The following is a 22,690-nucleotide window of genomic DNA, read 5'->3' as shown; positions in this document are numbered from 1 at the left end:
GAAGTCACAGTCCTGCCAAGCTACTATAAGAAGTTAGAAGTTCTGATCTTGCTTAGGTCAGTACTTAAAGGAACACAAGCATAGATGACCACTTTCCTGGTGAACTGAGACGGTTACACCCCTTTTCTCATAGAAGACTTGAAACAGATAAGATACACTTATTTTGATTGTCATGGCTAAAGTTATACAACACACAGGATATGTGCTTATAAAACAAAGTAAGTAAGTATTAGCTCAAAAAAAAAAAAAAAAGAAAAGCCTGCTGACAGAGCAGAGGTTTTGCGTAAACACAAACGACAAATCAAGTGTAAGCTTCAGACCCAGGGTCCGATACTTCTTTGGTCCAAGTGTACAAAATACACCACCAATAAAACTATAGTCCGTTATCAGCCACCTGACTTTTACGCTGCCTTACTGAGCTTTCAGTCTCTGAATCAGCTAAAGGTTGTTCACTTAAGTCTTCCATTTCTTCTTCCCCTGATTCTTTTCCAAGTGCTAAATCCTCCTCTGAGTCATCAGCACTTGAGTTTGCTGCATCTTCTCCATCCGAGAGTTCTTTTACATCTGCAGTCTCTTCCGCATCATCTGCAGAAAGCTCTGCAGCCTCCTCCGGTTCTTCTAACGCTGCGTTCTCCACATTATCCTTTGTAATCGCTTCTTCTAGAGAAAAGAAGAGTTTCAAATACTGAAGCTAGACTGAATCTCAGAACAATGTCTTTTAAAGTTACATCACCATGTATCTACTCTGAAATATTCATGAACGTTATTATTGAAAACTTGTACAGGACTATGTTTTCCTTATTTTTCAATTATTTCAAATAAATCTTCAGTATTATTTCTCCTGCATTTTCATTTGTTTTTCTTGAACATTGGGCATAGATAGCTTTCGTTTTGTTCCACCAAGTTACAAACTAAAGACAGATCATTGTACTTGACTCCTTGAAGAGGTATAATTATCAAACAAATCAGTGCGAAGCACTAAGATACTGGTAAGCTCTGTCAGGTAACAGCTGCTGTTGAGTCAACCAGCCAACTGGATAGCACACCACACGAGTATGCACCGGTGCGTTTTTTTTTTGATAGTGATGAACATCTAAGATGCTGAAGATAGTTATTTTGCACACTTATGAATTCTAGGTTTGGCTAAAGTCTTATTGGTAAGCGTCACAGATGCATCTTCAACAGCAAACCAATACACAAAAAAACCTACACAATTAAAAATTACATTTTTAATTACAGTTAAGTTTTGACTCCACTTAATAAGCAAAAATGTACCAAAACATTCTGGAGCTTAATACACATCTCAGGCTGACAAGAGACTTTATTTTGTGTGCAAGTTTTTGCCGCCCGTGTTCATAGGGAGCAAAATACTTATTCAGAAACCCTCTCACTAAGTAACAGGAAGGATTTTTTTTTTTTCTTTTATTTGAAGGAGACACAATACCTTCCCCCATCCCCAAGCCTCCAGTCTCTAGATTCATTTGATTCCCTCTATCTCCTTCTTTCCCCAACTGCACATTATTCTCCCATAGAGAATTTTACAGGCTCAGAATATTGCATCTCCTAATGCAATATACAGAGTGCATATTAGGATGTGGAAGTGTCCTGCCAAAGCAAATTCCATTCTATATTTAAGCAACAGGTCTAGCGAATATGCACCTGCATAAAATACAGAAACCCCAGTATCTTTCTTCAGGACTTCCTCATTTTGAATGCATTTAGCCTCTTCACAGCTGTGGAAGCTAGGACAAGTTACTGTTAGTTTGTTTGGGGTGGTTTTTTTTGTCTGCTTTGCTGTCCTCCAGGTGGATGCTGTGACATCGATATTTTAAAGCCCAACGTATCAATGTTTGTGGTTCACATCTAAGTTCTTGACAGTGCATTACCCTCCCTCCTACAAGTTTACATTTACACCTACAGTATCTCACCCACTGAAGAGTTCTTACCAGATGTTTCAGCACTGTATCTTGACTTGGATGGGCAAAGGCAGTCTGAAATCAAAACTAGTATCTGCGTGAAAGAAAAAAAAAAAAACGACCTTTATTAGCAAATCAGACCAGCAGCCCCTGCACTATTAAGTATTCTCCTACTCATCCTTTTTAGATAGACATACAATTATATTATCTTGCTCAGAGATAAGAGCTAAATAAAAACATAGACAAAGTGCATTTTAAGTGTATGCCAACCAACATTCTCTGCCTTCTATAACGAATTTTCTACCTCCTACTTCCCTAAATTTATTCAGCTTACATCTTAAGAAGAGAGACCAGAACACAGTTGAGGATTTTGATTTCTTTAAAACTTATGAAACAATCTTGGTTAAGATCGTCTATATTTTGGGATGTTATTCCGTTCCTACCCCTGGCTCCTCAATACATGATGCATACTTCCACCTTTTGTGCTTGTTGTTATTTAAAGCAGCCTAGTGCAGAACACATACAATCAAAATGCAAGGGAGATATTTGTGTCTCATTGTCACATGCTAAGAATAATGCAAAGGAAAGAAAGAGAAACAGATGACATCATGTTAAAGAAATACATTTCAATCATTTAAAGCTTTTTAGAAAAAGCTGAGAGATTAATTTCACATCTTTTCAGCTTTTTCAGGTTGTTTTTATTTTAGTGAAGGAGGAAGGAGGGAAGTTTTCTTAAATCATCGTATTCATTTGCTCCTAGTTACACTAAATTGATTTGCATTCATTTTGCGATGAAAGTCTACCATATGGAAAAATGCAGCTGTTTAAATTGTATAATGAAAGATATTTGCTCATTTATATCAATTCTGTACACATATTAGGTACAAAAATGTGGTTTTGCCTAAATACACACACACATACTGCTTTGAAACCACTTCCCTGTACTACTGAGAAACATACTCATGCATTTTTTCTTTATTTCACTAACACTAATATTTGGGCTGAAGAGCAGAGATCCAAGTGCCAGAAACAACCTTTACACTTCCAACATGGAATAGTGATTTAGTAGCTAGTTAAACCAGTTATTGGCATAAGTGTTTTAAACTGTCTTTGCAGTTGCAGAACATGCTTGTGGACCAAGCAGCTCATCTGAACGGACTCTATTCCCATCTAGATCTCCTTTTCTAGCTCAGTTTCTCATTTCATATTGATATTTGGGAGGTCACAGAGCCACAGCATTCAAATATTCTGAGAGGAAATAATCCCAGATCCACAGGTAAAGCAAATTTCAACTGTTTCCACTGATGAACCAAGATAGGGCTCACAATATGGTCTTTAACATTTGCACATATACAACATATTGTATAGCCCACAGGTTGGTTTGAATAACCTTCCTGATGTTTTGGAGATTGATATATGAACACATCAGTTCTGGTTAGTAACAAGAGAGGTCAGAGTTTTCAATTACTAATGCAAACTCAAACCAAAAGATCACGCGGGAGAAGGAAGTAAAGTCAGATTTTATTTAAACTAATCTGTAACCACAAAGCTACACCCTGGAACAGAGTAAATCAACTAACCTCCCAAATCATCAAAGCCTTTAAAAAAATACTTTCATGCTTTCATTTTCAGTAACGGTGCAGCAGCATACTTACATTGCTAACTCCCACAAATACAATCCCACTCCAGCTAATAAAAGTCTCTCCCCAAAGCCTGTGTTTTTAGCAAGTTGGAGTCCTGTATTTAAATACTGAAGTCTTAGATACAAAAGGCCAATATAAAAATCACTTGTTTAGTGGACAGACTAAAATCTACATTGAAGCATGAATTTCATAAAAAGGCTAACTTATTGCAGTGAACCAGTCTTAACCTTTACCAGAATTAGGTAACACCACTAGAGAGTGGATCTGCAGTACTGAATACTTAAGAATTTTAATAGAAGATAAGAGAGTAGATTATTTCAGCTGGAAGGGACCTACAACAATCATCTACTCCAACTGCCTGACCCATTCATGTTAAGGGCATTGTCCAAATGCCTCGCAAACACTCACAGGCTTGAGGCACCACCCACCTCTAGGAAGCCTGTTCCAGTGTTTGACCACCCTCTTGGTAAAGAAATGCTTCCTAATGTCCAGCCTAAACCTCCCCTGGCACAGCTTTGAACCATTGCCACGTGTCCCATCGATGGATACCAGGGACAAGAGGTACGTCATTAAAATAAGGTACTTCAATATATCTTATCAGTGAAGTTCATTCTTTTTTTCACAAGTTAATGCAAAGCAAAAGTTCTAGGTAACTGAGAAAAAGTAATATGGTTTCTTACCAAACCCAGGAACAGGCCAATCAGTAAGGTAGCCAAGATGAAGATTGCGTAAGAAATCCAAACATGAATTCCAAGAGTGCCAGTGAGGTAGCTATGGATTTGCTGGAAATGAGAAGCAGATACTTAGTAACTTCATACCTAGCATCACTTATGGTTTATATTGCTGTCACCATTATGTAAAGTGATATCTAATTAAAACCTTTAATATAACAGTATTTATACTAAATTCTTCCCTCTCAAGCCCTAGTCATTCTTAAGTGTCAGACTAGAATTCTTTTGATACCATTAAATCTTGTGGTTCTTTACCGAGTTGTTCACATTAAAAGGCTTTTTAAGCAAAGGATGCACAATTCCTTCTTCCCAAGACAGTAGGCATTAGAGATGCCATACGTAATCTCACTGCAGATAAATGTACGAGGAAGCCTCAGAGTATACAGGAAAGTATCACAACGTTCTTGATCCATATATTCTCTATGAAGATGGGCAACTGTTGGAGACAAGACTATTGGGCCAGATGAATCCACAGCATGAACCTATACATTTGTTGTTATGGTCTCTGTTGTGGGAAGGAGACCATACAGTAAGCATCCCTGATTATGACAGTCACAGCACCAATAGAAGGCTATGAAACTGGTAATTTTAAAAAGGTAACGTAGAAATTAAACATTTCAGAACCAAAAAAGCAACTAAGAGAGGTTAAAAGCAAGTGTCCTTTTATACCCACTTCACAAGCACACTACGAAGTGGAAAAAAAAAGTAACGTTACACAGAGCTTTATCCCCATAACTACATCTGGGAAGAGGTAGCAGACACTTAAAAGTTGCACAAGATCAAAATACATACTTAAATTTGGGAATCCATTCATTAACTGAAATTGATCCATTTAGTTCTTACTCAAGCTCTTTAGCTCTTAAAAGGAGTCACCCATTCTAAATAGACACTAAATAAGTGATTTCATTTACAAATTTAAAGAGAATAATCCAAATACAATACTAAGATTTCTTTGAATCTGAAGCCTGTTATTCAAACCTACAAATTCAATTGACTGAACCAAGCATCATATTGAGCGAGATAGTCTGGTAGGAAGTAAATTATGACATTAGATCTCTTCCAAGAGTACATCCATTAGACAGCAAACCATAATCAACATTTACAGAAGTTTAAATACTGAAATGACAGGGTCTTTTTTTTTTTTTTATGTCAGAAGAGCTTCCAACATTTATTAAAGCATATGCTAGGACAGCACAGCAAGAAGAGTGAGGAAATGTACAGCTGAAATATTTATCAAAGCAGAAAGCAAATTAGGGAAGATTTCTTCCCAGATCATTTAATCTTTCAGGAAGGAAACCAGACAGAGACAACATCATTACACAGCAACCATGGAAGAGAAACGCCAGAAGGCTATAACAAGTTAATACTACCCAGTGAAAGAAAGACTCAAAATAGCTTGCACAGAAAACCTAACAACTGAAAGTTTTGTTTGATCCTGGGTTAGTTAGATGCTTACTGGAAGTGATACCGACTCTGTTCAAACCCTCTACTACATTTAATATTGTAACATGTGCTACGAAAAATAAGACATTTTGCTAAAATCAAATACAGTCTCTCGATCCTGACTACACTTGGAAGATTTTAAGAAAGAGTATGTTTCCAGACCAAAATTGGAAAGGTCTGAAAATTCTCAGTGTCTGCATCCTACAGGAAAAACTTTTGATAGCTTCAAAAGTGTCCTGAATTTTTACATTCAAAGCATACTTCAGTGTACACTAAGCATTTCTCCTTTACTGCTGATAATTACTCTACTGTCCAAATTTGTTATGTTCCTATCCAAATGGCATTGAGACTTTGAAATCCAGATGCAGAAATTCTTCCTGAAAAATAAAACTGTTACCCTCTCTTCTCCTGTACAATACTCTACGTGCAAACAAACTACAGAAGAACATGATTTACAACTCTGCAAATGAACCTGGATATAATCTTTAGGAATAGTATTAAGTGAGAGAACCTTGTAGATACTAAACGTATTCCTGATGTCTACAACCATTTTTGCAGCACCTCTCAAAAAACTCTTTATCCTGTTAGTACACTTTGATAGAACATTTTAACTATGCTAAGATAATAAGAACACTAAGTATTTTCAGTATTGGTGATAATCTTTACAATCAAACTGTCATTTTTGGCAGTCTATTCGTACCACAAAATTTATAGTGCAAAGATACTATACAGATGTACAGTAAATGTAAGGATAATTTAGCTCTCAAAAGGATAATAAAAATATTCAGTTAGGTTTTGACTTCTAAACAGATTATTATTCTAAGCAAAAAAAATGGGTATGGAAAACACTACCACATAGTTACTTACCCTGATCCATCCAGAGAGGTGAAATAGCCCTGCCATGCCATGCATCCTAGGAAACAAAGAAATGGAAGAAACAGGTTCTAAGACAGACAAGAGTTGAGATACACAGCAAACCACACAGAAACCAGAAACAGATTCTATAGCCTTCCAAAGTCATTCAGGCCCTACTAATTGTCAGAAGGAGGCTACTGCAAACAAATACATTTTCTCTATTATGGTCATTTAAGCCAGGTCAATGTAAAGCACTGAAACAGTGACTTGAAAGATGACATTTGAGCATCATCAAAAACTAGCAATTTCACAGCTTATCCCTGTGCAGCCGTAACCGCCTTTTCCCAAGTCACAGCAGCATGCAGCCCTGTGGCTCCTCTCCCCGTTACTAAATACCATATAGTTCTTCCTCATTCTCAGAAGGAGAATAAGGACACCCACTGGATCTTTGAATTTACACATAATAGCTTTAGCCAGAATGAAATGCAGGCTATTCATATCTTTGGTTCATCCTTTATATCATGCAAGCATGCTATACTATTCCATAGCGAATCCAATGCTCTGAAAACAAATTCTCATGTACTGCATAAGCACTGCACTCTTTTCTACTCCAGAGGACAACACAAGACTTCATTGTAAACAAATAATCAAGAATCCTTAAAGCTAAAGGCCGCCTGCTCCAAGTAGCCAGAATTCAAGTAGTAATAACCTACATAAACATTCATTTGATTCCAGTACCTGGCAGATATTAAAGCTGACACTTAGATAACTCTCAGTGGCTGTACTTTTTTCCTTTATATATTTTCAAAGACAATATAATCAAGCCTTAGCAGGTACGAAAAAAAGCAAATGGAGAAAAGAAACTGCTTCTAAAGGTGAGAAACTTGAAAGCAGGTTGTCAATACAGAGTGCTTCTGCAAAACCTACGTGTCTAGGGAATAAAGGCCTTTTGTCTCTAAGCTATCAACATAATGAATAATGAGCTATAAAGCATGTTTCTTGTTAAGAAAAACAAAGTGTTACATTATAGAAGATGGAGACTTCCATCCTGCTACAGGCTCCACAGCTTCCCATTTTCTCTCTAAAACATAACCTTGAAGATCTTCCAATGTCCGTGAACCTCGGTATCTGCGAAAAACTCCATCGTTTGCACTAGAAAAAGCAGAAATATGCATTAAACACAGACATCCCTTAAACTTCATCTATGGTAAAAAAATCCAACCAAAACACCCATATACATTATAGATTTGACTTGCTCAGAAAGCTGAACACCTAAGCATTTTCAATATGTTTTGAAACTGTAATCCATGGTGGAAGGTCTCAGTTTTTAAACAGCGTAAGCTTTCGCCATTTATTATAACAGCTATTTTTCTTAGATATTCACTCACACTGCGACAAATAAAGCACATGATGTTAGCAACCAAACCATTTTTTAGACAAAACTCAGAATTAAGAGTGTGAATATATATGTGTGTGTGTGTATGTATATGCACGACTCAATACCATGACTTAAAGGGTTCAATATTTAAAGGATAACATCTTATTGGATAAGAGATACAGCAAACGTCCTTTCTGATCCATTTTTAACAGTATTGATAACAGGTGAACTTAAACTAAAGAAAAGCCTCAGGTGAGGACTTGATCATATAACCAACGCTCCAACAATAACCTGAACTGAAATCAAAAGCCAGTGTTCCTTCATTTTCCCCTACATTTCAGAGTTAACCATTTAAAACAAGTGACAAGTAGGAGTCAACAGATGAAGAATTCTAAGCGGTAACAGAAGCAGTACAACAAACAGTGGAAAACGTATGCACTGTTTTACACGTGACCGATGTAGTCAGTTATCCAAATGAGAAATTTTAGTGACAATTCTATAAGGTCAAGCGTATCTGCTCACATATGGCCAGGCTTCTAGAAAGCAGTACTGCAAACCTCCACCAGTTTTTACAAGTGCTATTGAATACTGTTTCCAGACTGCAAAAACATCACTTTTACTCAGGTACAAAACTGTTTGTAGGAGAACCTTCACCATAAGTTAAAAATACATACTTTATGTTCATTAAGTGCACTGAGTTCCTGAGAAATGTTTTAGAGATTGACAAAAGTGGAATAAGCCAATGGTTCATTACATCTTCCATGCCACTGTTCAAACAGGACAGGAAAAAAGAATACATACTGAAACAGTTGTCTGGTAAAAAAACCACAAACAAACAACAAAAAAAAATCACACTTACTGGTAAATTGTAGGAAGTGTTGTGACAAAGAAACGACCACTCAAGCCTAGAAAGGGAAGAAAAAAGACACATCAAAAGGTGAAGTAAAACGGAAATTTCTCATCATTCTGACTTATCTATAAATACAGAGAGATCTGTATTTGTAGACTAGAAAGCAGCAGACTGCATAGCTTTTACCACTGTTTTGTGAATACAGGTTACCAATTTGTCTTCAGAAATGCTACAAGCAGTAACAGATACTAAATACTGATGACAAATTAAGGAAAAACGCTGACTTTGAAGACTGTTTATTGCAAGGTAATTTTTCTACATTGATTTCTCTAATGAATATTTGCACACAAGATGAAGTTTTTTACCATACCCAGCAGTGTGCCACTCCAATCAAGGGAAAAAAAGAGCCACCCCAATGCACCCATAATCCAGGATGTTGTGTGCTTGTGTCTGTGCGTAGTCTTGTCCAGACGACCTTTGTTTCATCTAGAAAGTTGGGCCACTAACAACAATAGCAATGACAACAATGGCTTACAAACTCTAGCCCCTGATTTTAATTCAGCTTCTAGCTGATTTTAAATAATTTAGAGCCACACATTTCAGATCTCTGGAACTTCATGTCATTAAATAAATTAATCTTCCTGTTTGTTTCTTCCAAATAATCCACATACACTGCACAACCAGTCTGTTCTTATAGCCTGTAGGAAGGCTCAATCTCTCTCATAAACATGACTATAGCAAGACAATACTTTGGCTGTTTCTAGGTTCCTATCCTTCCTTCCCATACATCATTCCTCTCTAGGTAAATACAAATGGTATGCCAACAGATTGATAATAAAGCTTCGGATGTCTCAACATTCTGTTCTGTAAAATATTACAAGTTTAAGCCATGAGAATAATTTTTTACACCATCCAGAAGGGTGGGTCATCTCAGCATTTCGAGTCCCAGACATAAGACAGCAGAAAGGACACAGAAAGGCTGAAGTAGGGCTTCAAGAGGCTGACTGGAATTGATCCCCACACTGAAAGTGGGTGTTTCACTGACTGGCAAATACATAATAATCTTTTTACAAGTATCACCCTAGACAGTGACAACATAATGCAACTCATAGGACAGAGGAATTATCGAAATCTTCAAAAAGCAGCTTTCGGGGCAGAGGGTGTTTTAAGTTCTCTGGCCTTGCACTCAGTACTGCTACAGAGTAAGAGGTGCAAGACCTTCCAGCTTCACTGCTGCGTTAGGTACACCAACGAAGATCTCCCAGTATACAGCTTCATTGCAAAAGAGTCACCTTGTGAAGCAAAAAGCTCCCAAACATCTCACAAGCAGGCTGTCTGTACGACTCAACTAGCTAAGCTGTCAGGTGAAGACATCACTTTCCCCGCTCTGTTTCCAGATCTGATTAAAATCAGGGCTACTTGGCACTACTACCTCCTGACAATTACAAACCCTGCAAGTGAAAGGAAAAACTCATCTTAGTGCTTAGAAATTTTATTTACTATTCAACACATCCAACTTAAAGACTACAGAAATTAAAAATGTGCTACTAATGCAGTCTATTTTGGGAAAAAAATACAGCAGACTTCAGAGTTTATCAACCCCTAGATATGCAGTCTAACTCCATCAGTAAGGGCTAAATTCCTGTAGTCAGCAACTGCCGTTCATATAAAGTACCAACATAAAGAGTACAAATCAGTTATTTAACTTTTCCTTTTATAAAGTTCCGTGAAAATCTTTTGGGAAACTAAGTCCTTATTCAGCTTTCAATAAAAGAAACATCTCTTGGCACCAGGAAGTTAGCCATGGAGAAGTATTGCAGCAAGGGAGTTTCTGCCCTTAGAGACAAAGATGAGCCATACTGATCTAAACCAGGCATTTTTAAAAGTTTCAGTAGTGATGTTTTTCCTAGTCTGAATTCCCCTATGAAATAGGCAAAAAAAGGTTGTGGGTTTTTTTGTTGTTTGGAGGTTTTTTGGAAGATTTTTAAATCAAACTGAGTGCAAGCATCTTTAAAGTTCCAAAAAGGAAGTAATCTTCATTTCAACTTTTCAGCTTTCTGCCTTTATTGCCATGAGAGGCAGGGTGGTGGAATACTTTACTAAAACAGCTAAAAGCTGTGCCAGCACAGGGAGATACAAAGTAAATAAAACCACAAGTGTAACAGCAGAATTAATCAAGCAGAAAGCACAGCTGCACAAGAAAAACTAGGTGGAGAGCCATAAAGAACGTAATATGCTTAAGAGCAGAGAAAGTCATGGGAACACTGAAAGTCCCTCTGAAGTTCTTACAAATGCTAGTCAGGCAAACAGAAAACAAAATAGCTAGCTTAAATCTCTCTTACCAGTAGCCTATCCTAGAGCAAGCACCAACGGTCTCAGAATGAACAATGAGATCTATAAATTCTAAAATACAAAATCTGTTGCCAAAATGCACCTAAGCATCCCCAAAACTTTAGATGGCAGTTTCTTGCTTATCTAAGGCACCTCCTTGGATCAATAAAAGCAGATGTGAGCCGGCTACAAAAAGCTAAGAACAGACAGTAAATATTTTGGTGGGTGTTTAATACAAACTTGAACTGGCTAGTAGTTTACCTTGAAATGCATTTAAGCATATGTCTTTATCTGCAAATCAAAAGCGGGCATACATGCATTATTATAACAGCTAATCAAGAACAAGAAAAAACCTTCAGTATTTGCACACACGTACCCCCCACAAATACACAGAGAACACAGATGCCATCTAAAAATACAGCTGCTTTCATCTAACAGCTACTTAAAGAAGATTACAGAAGATCCAAGAAGTCTTTTTTTAAATCACAGGTGAATGTTGTGATTGGGAGCTTAAGAAAGGCACCACTTTGAGATCCAGAAGCACCTCCATTACTTGCTCTTGAAATACTGAGTGTTTCAATAGAAAAGAGGAGGAAAGAATAAACACTAAGACCAGTACATCAAGTGACTGAAATATGCTGTAAATCCATTAAGGCTCTGGTGGATTTATTCTTTGGCATCTGCTGTAATTAAGCACCATGAATGGCTACTTTCTCCTGCAGGTTTTGGAAGCCCAATTTTATGCAACTCTGCACTCATCTAGCGGTTTTCCCCTAATTTAATGTGTTTTGACTACTTTCAGTTTGATGAAGGGGTTACATAACCAAAGCTAATTAAGACACTATTGTGCAAGCAAGAACAGGAGATAGAGCACGTAAGCACACCAGCCAGAAGGCTGAAGCATAAGCCTCTAGTCAAAATACCTCAATAACTTTGGAAAGCTTCCAAAGGGGCTAATATACCTTCAAAATTACATCAGCACCAAAGGTCAAATATGTAATAAATCTTTGCTTTCCAGTTTGAGTATTTATTAGTTTCAGAAGTAGCTACAGTTTTCATGCTTTGTACTGAACTATATATTGTAGGTATATTACGCATGCTTTGGCACAAATTCTTCATTTTGGGTCAATCCTTTGACTTGCAGAAGTCAAGCATCCTCAGAGGTCAAGACTCTCAGCAACATTAGAAACTCAAATATTTAAGGAACTTGTGGTTAAAAGTCACATCTAAGGTCTTAAGAATCTGGCATCACTCAGCAGTCAGAAAAATTTAGACCAAAAAGTATCAAGTACCTGACCCCTTCAGGTCCCAGCACTGCCATTCAAGTTTTTTTACCAGGAAGAATAATTCCTTCGAGATCTCAAGTATTTTATTTTTACAGCCTCACTTCTGAAAGTGAATTTTTACGTTACAGTCATATCCAAATGCCACAATCAAGACTGATATCCTTTTATTTGAACACTGCATAAGCAAAAGAATCCCTGTCAAATTGGGAGAAAATAACAAGATAGGATTATAACAGGTCCCCATTTGCAGCCTTAACTCCAGAGTAACCATTACTTTGTTAATGTGAAGAAGTTAGCTTTAAGTTTAAATATTAATTTTTTTTCATAGATGTAAACTCATCTGTTTAATAGTTAACGATTGGCACATGCACTAAAGGAAGGACCCACATCAGCAGATTTTTAGGATAAGAGTTTTTGTATACTTCTGAACTTTTAACAAAACATTAACCCACACAAGGTCTAGAACAGCTGACATTTTCTTGTGAACTTAAATTGCTGTATCTGAGACCAGAGTTTAAGTAATTTCCCTGCCATTAATTTGACAAAGCTAACTTGTTCAGCTTTCTTTAAACTAATAAACTGGACACATTTTCCACATACTTTGTAAGGAAAAGAAAAAAAACATCAGTAAAGCTTAGCCTTCTTATTCTTGTAACATCTCGCCTAACTCTGTCAGTCTTTTGATACTGCTGATAAAATCTTTTATCCCCTCAGAGCCAAAACAAGCATGAAGCATTCCCAAGAGATACAGAAGTTTAAACAATGTTGGTACTGCTTACGCAAACACTCATTCAAAACTTTAAAGGGAGTCACCAAAGGAATAAAGAAGATTGTATTCATACTTCTGTGGATAGTTAGGAAATCCTTTTTGTAAACACATATGCATATGTGCATCACCAACAGCAGACAATAATGCCTGTACTTTAGAGCACTACTACAATTAAACAAGGCACTAAACCAGCACCATCATAGAAACAGTTAAGAACTTATTAAAAGCAAGCTCACACTGCGATAACATTACCACACCCTGAAACTCTTCGTAACTGGAGGCTACAGAACTGGATTCTTCTGCAGACGGTTTGGAGGAGAGAGGAATGAGACAGGCAACAGCTTTCAGTGAAGTAGATTAAAATAGAGAATAAGCCCTTTTTAATACAGTATTAAGCCAGATCACTCCCCCAATTCTTTAATCCTTCAAACCGAGTTAATAAACTTAGGCTCACAGATATGAACCATATGGAGAAAGAAATGTGGATAACATTATTTTAATTTAGAAACCTCTTTTCTGACTTGGCTGGTATCCCAGGTACTCTGACAAAATAAAGCACACTCCCAGATAGTAAGTGGTACTTATACTGCATAATTCCTTTTATTGTAACAGTCTATTTCATACTATACCTGGTTCTTGAGTGACATCCACCTTTCCCACAGTGATATCTAGACGTTCACTTTCCTTTGCAAAACTCTCCCACGTCAACTCAATCTGTTGACAAGCTGGACACCAAGGAGCATAGCTAAAGGGGGAAGGCAGGTTAAATATTTTAATATTCTTACACTTACAGACATTCAAATTGATTTACTGTATAAAGAAAATAAAAATACATCAATCACACAGGAAAAAATGCTACAATTTTGCTTAATCAAGTCTACTGAATAAAATAATCAAGTAGTTTTGTATCAATCCCTATGTTCCTAGTCATGTTATAAAAAAAAAAGCCAAACCCCAAGTCTCCACAGATTTAAGAAATTTGTATCCAAACTCCTCACTACTCATGATTTATTCTATTTACATATGAAATAAACCCATTTCCACAACAGCTATCTGGATTATTGAAGCCAGGCTGTCCTTTGAAGTAGTATCCTTCAATGCAACATTTTGTTTCATTTTTCCACACCTCAAGAACTTCCAGAAATTACGTTTGCCTTAGCCCACTACTCAATACATCAAAGCATGCCCTTTTTGACAGCACTGTTTAGAGATTTCAAAAGATTGCACGTCAAATGCCTGCTGCTCATACTGTCTTTCTCAAGTCTTGTTTCTTCTCAGAATTCATTTCAGCAAAATAAGAGTATGTTTCAAGAGCTGAGTTTTCTATACTACCAACTGGAATAATCAAACCAAGTTTGCAGTTGTTATTGGTAATATCAACATAGAGACAGAACAGCTAATATGAAAGTATAGCATCAGATAACACTTAAATCCTGATAAAGCCCCATTTACCATCTTCATGTACTCTACCCTGAGTTGGTTGACAACGTCTCTGTCAAATTTGTGCAGCTTGCAACAGTCTGACAAAGAGACCTTCACATGGTTTAACCTAATTCATTGGGAAGGGTGGAGGTGGAAATGTACATATGCAGGTTTCTGGTAGCAAAAATAGTGGGTCTAGAGACACAGTACTTCTCACAGTACTCCATATATGCTACCACGCTCCTCATCCACTGTTAACAGTAGAAACAAATTTCTTCATGGACAGAGTCCGATATGCTTAGCAGCCTGCGTAACCACTACACTCTACCTGAGAACCTCTACAACGAACTCCCTTACTCCTTCAGTTTGTCTTCCAGTACTACTATTTGATTTAAAGAGTGGCGCTTCTTATTCTCTGGCTATCTTCTGATCAGGAATGCTTACTTTCTTAGTGGCTGCAGACAGAGATCTCCTCAGCCACCCGCAGATGTTTCATGTAAGTAAGTCTGAACCTAAACCAGGCAATTTCTCACAGAAGAGGTAGAATCAAATTTACTCTGAGTGCTTTATGGTACTTTTGAAACCTAAGTATTTAGGTTTCAAAAGGAAATCTTGTCATTTGGAAGTGAAAAAGATACAATTTAAAAATGTTTTGTATTTTACTGTACAAGGAATTTATGATTTTAAGTTCGAAAGCTAATATTGTGGGTTTTTTGAATCAACATCACTTCATGTGAGAGTACCTGAAAACAGCACATAATGTTACCCTGCCAAGAAACAGCCTCTCAGTATCTTCTAAAAAGATGCTGGAAACAAGTGTCACATGCAGAGTTGTTTCCTATTGTGCTGCCGGCCTATAGAGAGCTTTTAATAACAGTTTGACAGATACTATACTTGAGTATTATTTCAGTAGCTTGACTAGTAGGTAAGAAACTGCATCCGTCCATCAGATAATGCTGCTGATGTTGCTCAAAAATTAAAGACAGAAGTTGGAATGTTTTCTAAACCGAGCTTCTCTAGATTTGTCAAACTCATGCCATGAGATTTTCAAGATTAATACACCCTTTAGCCTGTTTAAAGTACCATCTGATCTTGAAATTGAAATTTGGCCCGTATCAACATTTATGTTTACATTTCACTTTAATTTAGAAGATGTGCTCATGAATGTAAGTGGAATATTCAATACACGTGGCTAATATTTATATGATTACAAACATCTTCTTTAGCTCAAAGCAGCATTAAAATCCACCCATATCACAGTTTTAGCAGAACATAATGATGTTATGAGAACGTAACAATGAACTTCACAAAAAGCCTTAGTTGTTGGCATCCTAGATTTTATTACCAGTATTGTATGTGGGATGGCAACAGTCACATACGAAGCTACAGGATCGAGCCGCTCAAGCTGAACATTGGCACAATCAGGCTTAAAATATTTGCCTTACATTCCTGAAATTACATGTTCAATTTGTGCCAGCCAGGAAACACCCTGTCCCCACATAAGCAAGAATGAACTTGCAATTGCCATCAGATTTTTGCAAGAGTTATCACTGCTGTTTACTTCAACATCCTCACTTTCAAATGTCCACATTTGTTATGCAGCACTTGAAGCACTAAGAGGAATTCAGGAACACCTCCTGGAAATAAGAAAAACACTCTATTGCCAAAGCTTTATTTTACCTCCCTCTCAGCCTTAAAATACTGAAAGAGAAAGTGTAAGGGGGAGGTAAGATACAAAAGAGTACAATACTTCACGCTTAGGTGACCTTTATCAAAAGTTTCAAAAAACTTTTTGCACCCTGAAGAACTGAAGCTTAAGGAGGTACTTTATTTCAGTGTAAGCTTCTAATGAACCCTTTAGAAACACAAAGCTGCGGTTCTACAGGAGTCATGATATAACTAGCATTCCTATATTCCCCATGAAAAAAAAGAAGTCTGTTGGAGCAGGAAAGCAGATCCATGTGTGGATCTGCTCGGAAACCAGTCTTCATTACTTTTCATCAAGTCACAAGATCAAAGACCAGGTCACTTACAAAAGCAGATGTAACCAAATTCCTTCTGCCATAGATAGACCAGGAAATAATTAGCACCTCAACACCAAATTCAGGACTGTTACTCCTCCAGCTTCTCCCTTTGCACAAGGGGGTATGTTTAGCTGTTAACTTCTTGTTTCCACTGCCCTATGCCCTACAAATGTGCCAACAAAACAGCACTCAGGCCTTTCCAATTTAAAAATCAAAGTCCACCAGAATTTAAATCAAGACCTGGGCAGTCGGTTAAGGAAAGGAAGTTTTCAGTAGCCCATTACACATTAAAAAGCAATTTACTGATCCCCACCATTTAAAAATCAGATTGAAAACACCACGTACCTATAAATTACACATTGACAAGTTACCGCAAGGATGTAATGCACATCTCTCAATGCACACCTCATTTGTGGCATTACCAGACCTCTTACACAGCACAAAGTTTTGCAGTTGAAGTATCCTCATGCACTGTCTACCCTCCATAAATGAGGCAACTAGCATCTATCTATGTCAGGTCCATTGCAAGAACAATTGACTTAAGTGGATTAAAATCACTATTTCAAAGTAGCCAGGCGTTTTCCAGTTCCTACTCCAATCCATTACAATACCTGAAGCTTTTTTCAGAGGGCATAAAGCAAGCAATCCAAAAGCAAAATTTTAAGCTCTTAAAAAGTCAAAAGCAAACTCTATGTCTTTCTCTATTCTAAAGCATTAAAGATCAATCTTTGGCTTTCAAATAGCACTGATTCAAATTCACTGATGGCTGCAATACAAAAACCAAACAACCCCAAACAAAACTTAAGTTAAAACCAGTTTGAGGAAACATGCCACTCAGTCATATCACTACAGAGTTGATCAGTAAACACAGAATGACTGCAAGATTTACTGATACAGTTTCCAACTGAAGCCACTAATCTTCTCTCTTCTTCTAACCACTTGGCTAGGGAATTCACCAATTCACTCGTTTTCAAACGAATGTAACAGACCCTTTTTACCTGCTTGTTCACTACCATTATCAGTAACTGCCAATGTTGAACAGATGTAACCCCGAATCCCATTCCAGGCTTTGCTCTGATGGCAATTTCTGGAAGTTGCAAGAATCTAGGAACAAAGGAAAAACAGCTTATGGCAACAAGCACGAGAGGATTTGCCAAAAACAGCATTTCTCAGTTTAGTCTAGTTTTCCTCCATTCAAGACGCACAGCTTTTCTAAAAGGTACTGCTTACAGTAAATCAAACTATTTGCTGGATTTCAGATTGGGAGTACTATTGAAATTAGAGGTCCAAATGTTGAGACAATACCTAATAGAATGGTAAAAACAGTATCAGAATGAAATAATTATTACTTCTTTTTAGTAGTTTTGCCTTATTGCTACAGATTTCATAAACTTACAGAAAAACCCCAGTGCCTGATGTCTTTGGGTGTTATTTTAAGACTATAATTTGATTCGTTCTTGTTCCTAAATACATGTAGGTCTTGAGGCAGGATAGGCAGCATTGTAATTTCAACAAAAGATAAGCCTCAAAGTCAACTATATGGTTTTAGTCTACTTTTCAAGTGACAAGGTGGTAGCCAAAGATACAGAAGTTAGTCCCTGTAATCTACCAAGACCTATACCACAATAATACAGGCTCTGGAAGCTGACAAGAAGTTTCCTCCAGTGTGCTAAAACCCCTCCAAAACAGACAAGACCTCCCAACCCAAAAATGGTTGCTCCACAACAGTTAAACAAGTTTTGTTTTTTTTTTTTACAAATTGCCAAAGCCCTAGCTGTCTCAGAGCAAACAAAGGAGGTTTCTTCCCTCGATCCTCCTACCAAGCTTCACTCAAATGCCTTAAATCACAGATGGGCCTGCTGAAGTGACAATACACCAAAGCACTGTTCTGTGGAATTTGTTTCAGGGTGCAAACCCAACCATATGAATTCTCATTCTGCTGAATTTACCTCAGTAACCTGACATGCACCTCTTTTCCAATAATACCCGAATAAAAGGGAAAAGTAACTGCATACCATTGTGGTGTGACACACTACAAACCAAACAAATGGTATTCTTTTAGATAACATTTCAAGTGCTACTTTCCACTTGTTCTACACCTCAGTAATGAAATGCATTTTAAACTTTCAAGAAGATGAGAAGCAAAGCAGGGTCTATCATAATTATTCAGCTCTCTAGTTTCAAAAACAAGAAAAGGATAAGACTACCATCTGCAATTAAAAGGAAAAAAAGACCCCAACAACTTTCAATTCACAAGATTTTTAAAGATGGAGCAATTATTTTTCAAATAAAAAGCCAATCAATCACTGAAAAAAATATGTGAAATTTTCTAGAACTTCAGCAGATCAAGTTCCATCATTCTACATGGGTTTGTCCCCTTCTATAATAGTAAAGCAGGTGCTACCAAGGATATTTCCATTTCACATTTTATCAGTTTCTGTTCAGCCAATGCATGGCACAGTAACCAGCCGCATGTCCAGTTATTAGAGTCTATTGATAATTTGGTCATTTCCTCTGAACTCAATCAGGAAGGCGGCAGAAACTTCAGAACCAAACTAGAGTTTTGGTAACTTGATTTTCACACACACACACACACACACACACACACACACACACACACACACTGCTTTTTGGGGTGGTGGGTGGTGTTTTTTTTTTTTTAAAGAATAGGACAAAGAAAGCCTGGATACTAACAAATCAAGAGGAAGTAAGAGACTATACTCTCATAAGCGACAGAAAATTCCCATCTTACTGAACTCTCAATCTAAGTTCCAGTAACAGTCAAATAATTTATAGAATTCTTCAGGAGTTTATTTACACAAAATGTTTTGAGCCAACTGTTTAAAAGCATTAAAGCATGTAAATACCAAAACATTCAGCTAGATTTTTAGCACACTCCCTTGATATTACAGACAAAAGTGATAGTGAGAGGACTGAACCCTTGTGATAATCTGGCCTACTAAATAGCGAGGCAATGTTTAACAATAAATGATAATGAGAAAATAAAGTATGGGCCTATGCTATAGGTATGATAAGCTAGCCTTGAAAATATGACTATTACATTATTCTCCCAATTTTCACCTGGCTAGAACCAAAATAGAAAATTAAGAAATGCTTTTTTAGGTACACACAGCGTTATGTCTGTGCTGAAACAAATGGGAACTGAAACATTTAACATCCTGTGTGGGAACTAAACTAGAGATTTTCGCCATAGGTAAGTTCCTGAAGTATTGCAGGTACATTAAGTAGTTTCATTTGTAACCAGAGGCATAAAGACCACAAGTCTATTGTTGGGGGGGTGGGTTGGTTTGTTTTAATCTACTTCAAAAAGAAGAGGATGTTAAATTAAGATCAATCAAGCTTGGAACAAGCTATGTTTACAACTGTAAAATGCACTTTTAAATAAACAGACCAGAAAATAGTTTTCTATATTCCTAATAGACACAATATTAAAAATAAAGACAAAAAACCTCCTCATATGAATGAATCATTACCTTGCAGCTACAAACTAAAAACAAGTCAATAAGGAAACATTTTATAACAGGTCATTCCAGCATCACACTCTCAGCACTTCAGCCAGGATCTGTGTGCCACGATAGTAGCAGTAAGGAAAAAGTGTTGCAACGTTTTTCAGACATACAAAGTTACCTAGAACGTTTTTATCAACGAAATACGGCAGTTCTTCCAGTGCTCGCAATTTTGCTAGCTATGAGTAACTGAGTATTTACAAAAAGTCAGCAAAGTACACACACTTCAGCTAGGAGGGATGAAGGAAGAAAAATCCTATTTCTACTACAAATCCCTCACCCAAGTAATTTCTGACTTAAGTTTCTCTATTTGTGCACCTGAGAACAACAAAAAAGTGGTAGCATACAATAATTTGCCTGCACTACTTTCACAGATAGAAAAATTAACATGAAACAGAAGTAGTAGTACCTGTTCCTACCAGGGCAGAAGGCTTAAAACCAGTAACCTAAAGCAGGTGACCGAATTTTTTTTTTTTTTCCATAGAGCTCCTATAACCACATTTTCATTGTACTGCTTGGAAAACAAAGGTCTTATAAACAAACAGGAGGTTCTTTGAGCAAATGAGGTTTTGATGAATGATATTGCAGTCTTGCCAAAAGACCTACCACACAGCACGGAAGGAATCAATGAACTGACATGCAGGACTCCCATTCAGATCACCACCTCTAAACCAGATAAAAATCAGTAGAAGGCAAAATCCATCAGCATGAGAACGGTTGCAAGAATCATAAGAAATCCATACTAGATCTCAAACTCCTGTTTGGACATGACTGGGAATCTCAAACTGTCACTATTTCAAGAACAGCAGCATTGAGTTACCATCCTCAATAAAGAAAAAGGTTCCTCCTCAGTTAGAAGGAAAGCAGAAAGCACTAGAAATGTACCACAAAAAGTAGCATGGAGAACCAAAGATCTTTCACACATCAAACACCATACATAAAATATGTCTCATTTAAGCAATGCAGCAACATGTGCCATATTCAGCTAGAACTAAAGCTAACTTTGCCACCATTGCTATCATCAGTTACCTGTCACTCCAAACCAGATTGCAGTGTTTCAAGAGGAGTAAAGACTGACAAAGGATTTTAACTGTTCACTATCCCAAACACTTCTGATTTCAGTCAGTTCCCCTCTTTTTTCTTCCTCAGGGGCATGCAGCACTAATTATTTAAATATTTTCCTCTTAGAAATAAAAACTTTAAGTCACCATAAATAACCTTCTTCCTCCTTAAGATTCACCAACTCATATATGAATCAGTACCTTTCATACAATAGCTTCTACATAGGACTAGGATGTCAGAAGTGGAAATATTTCAATTTAAAAAACAAATTTACTTCCTCACACTCCAAGATCGTCTCTTCCCCCACCTTTTAGAACAGAAGTGAAAAGGCAAAAAAAGAGACTCAAGATCAAACCCAAATTCTTAGTCACAATAGCCGGCATCCCTGGGTCTCTCAATCAGCTATTGCAGGATTGTTCCCACCTATTCACTGATTAATACCAGCTGTCCAGTAGGATCCTGAGTAGTAAAGCCCTAGGGGAAGTGACAGTCCTTCCCCTTAGTAAGAGACTTGAGGTACCTCAAATTAAATCGTAAACAACAGAAAACAAAGCAGCCGCGTAAGCATTTATGAGGGAGCATGAGTTCAGATGTTGACGGGCAACCTAGGCTGCTTCACAGGCTACCCAGTCTGTTTCAAACTGTTCAAACTCAAGCACTCCCACAGAGGTGTAGCCCACATGCCACAATAAAATCCTGTTTCATAGCTGCATGGCACACAGATATCATGTGAGCATACAGCCTATTTAAACTACTTTTTTTTTAAACTGCTCTCTTAAAAAAAAAAACCCTCAGGCTCCTTTTCCCCTTTCTAAATACAAACAGGTCAGGCTAGCCTTCAAGCACAAAATGTCACGTCCATTTCAAGAACAGTATCATGCCACAAGTGAAGCCATGACACCACTACAGTTGAAAGCACTTAAAACCCTAGCCGGCAATAGGCAAACCTCTCCAGCTGCCAACAGGATAAAGCAACAGCAGCACTGAAAAGTTAATGAAAGCCGATGCATCTCCCATGAGCAACAAGAACTCTCGAGCAACGCGGCTGGAAGTGAGGGCGTACCGGGAGTTTATGTAACACCTACCACTTTGGAAACCTACTCCTTGCTAAGTATTACCCACCAAATTCAGCCTTCCTCGCTTACACAGAATCCTGTGAAAATCCCAAATGGGTAAGCAGTGCAAGGTGCAGTGCCTGACACTATTCCCCTGCAGGCAGTTGTCTTGAATAACACTGCTGAAATGCAACCAATGCCACCACGGCTTACCGAGACGTGCCCAGTTTAACCTTGGGGCGCTCAGGCCCAGGGGTTAGACCAGAACCTGAAGGAAAGATACCTTTATCAGATCATCTGAAATAAGGTGAGCGTGTGGCTGCAGGATGGGGACGGACAACGCTTGGTGGAAGAGGGGCCCACGGGCATTAGGCGACCCTGCGTGGACGCCCCCGGCC

The 22,690-nt window shown here is 37.6% G+C and overlaps 1 protein-coding gene across 1 annotated transcript; it reads right to left on the bottom strand.

Annotated features, from left to right (window-relative positions):
* Positions 1-373: 373 nt before the first annotated feature.
* Positions 374-17,752, bottom strand: TMX4 (thioredoxin-related transmembrane protein 4; the record flags this gene model as incomplete). Its single annotated transcript, XM_010281397.1, has 9 exons — positions 374-657; positions 1,947-2,010; positions 4,240-4,341; positions 6,601-6,646; positions 7,612-7,740; positions 8,826-8,871; positions 13,832-13,947; positions 15,897-15,926; positions 17,585-17,752. Coding segments are annotated over 9 exons (985 nt in total), but the record flags the coding sequence as incomplete, so codon positions are not given.
* Positions 17,753-22,690: the final 4,938 nt, after the last annotated feature.

This window comes from Phaethon lepturus, unplaced genomic scaffold, assembly GCF_000687285.1.
Source record: "Phaethon lepturus isolate BGI_N335 unplaced genomic scaffold, ASM68728v1 scaffold5992, whole genome shotgun sequence".
NCBI lineage: Eukaryota > Metazoa > Chordata > Aves > Phaethontiformes > Phaethontidae > Phaethon > Phaethon lepturus.
The sequence above is the reverse complement of the archived record's forward strand: the minus strand, read 5'-3'. Positions and strand labels throughout refer to the sequence as shown.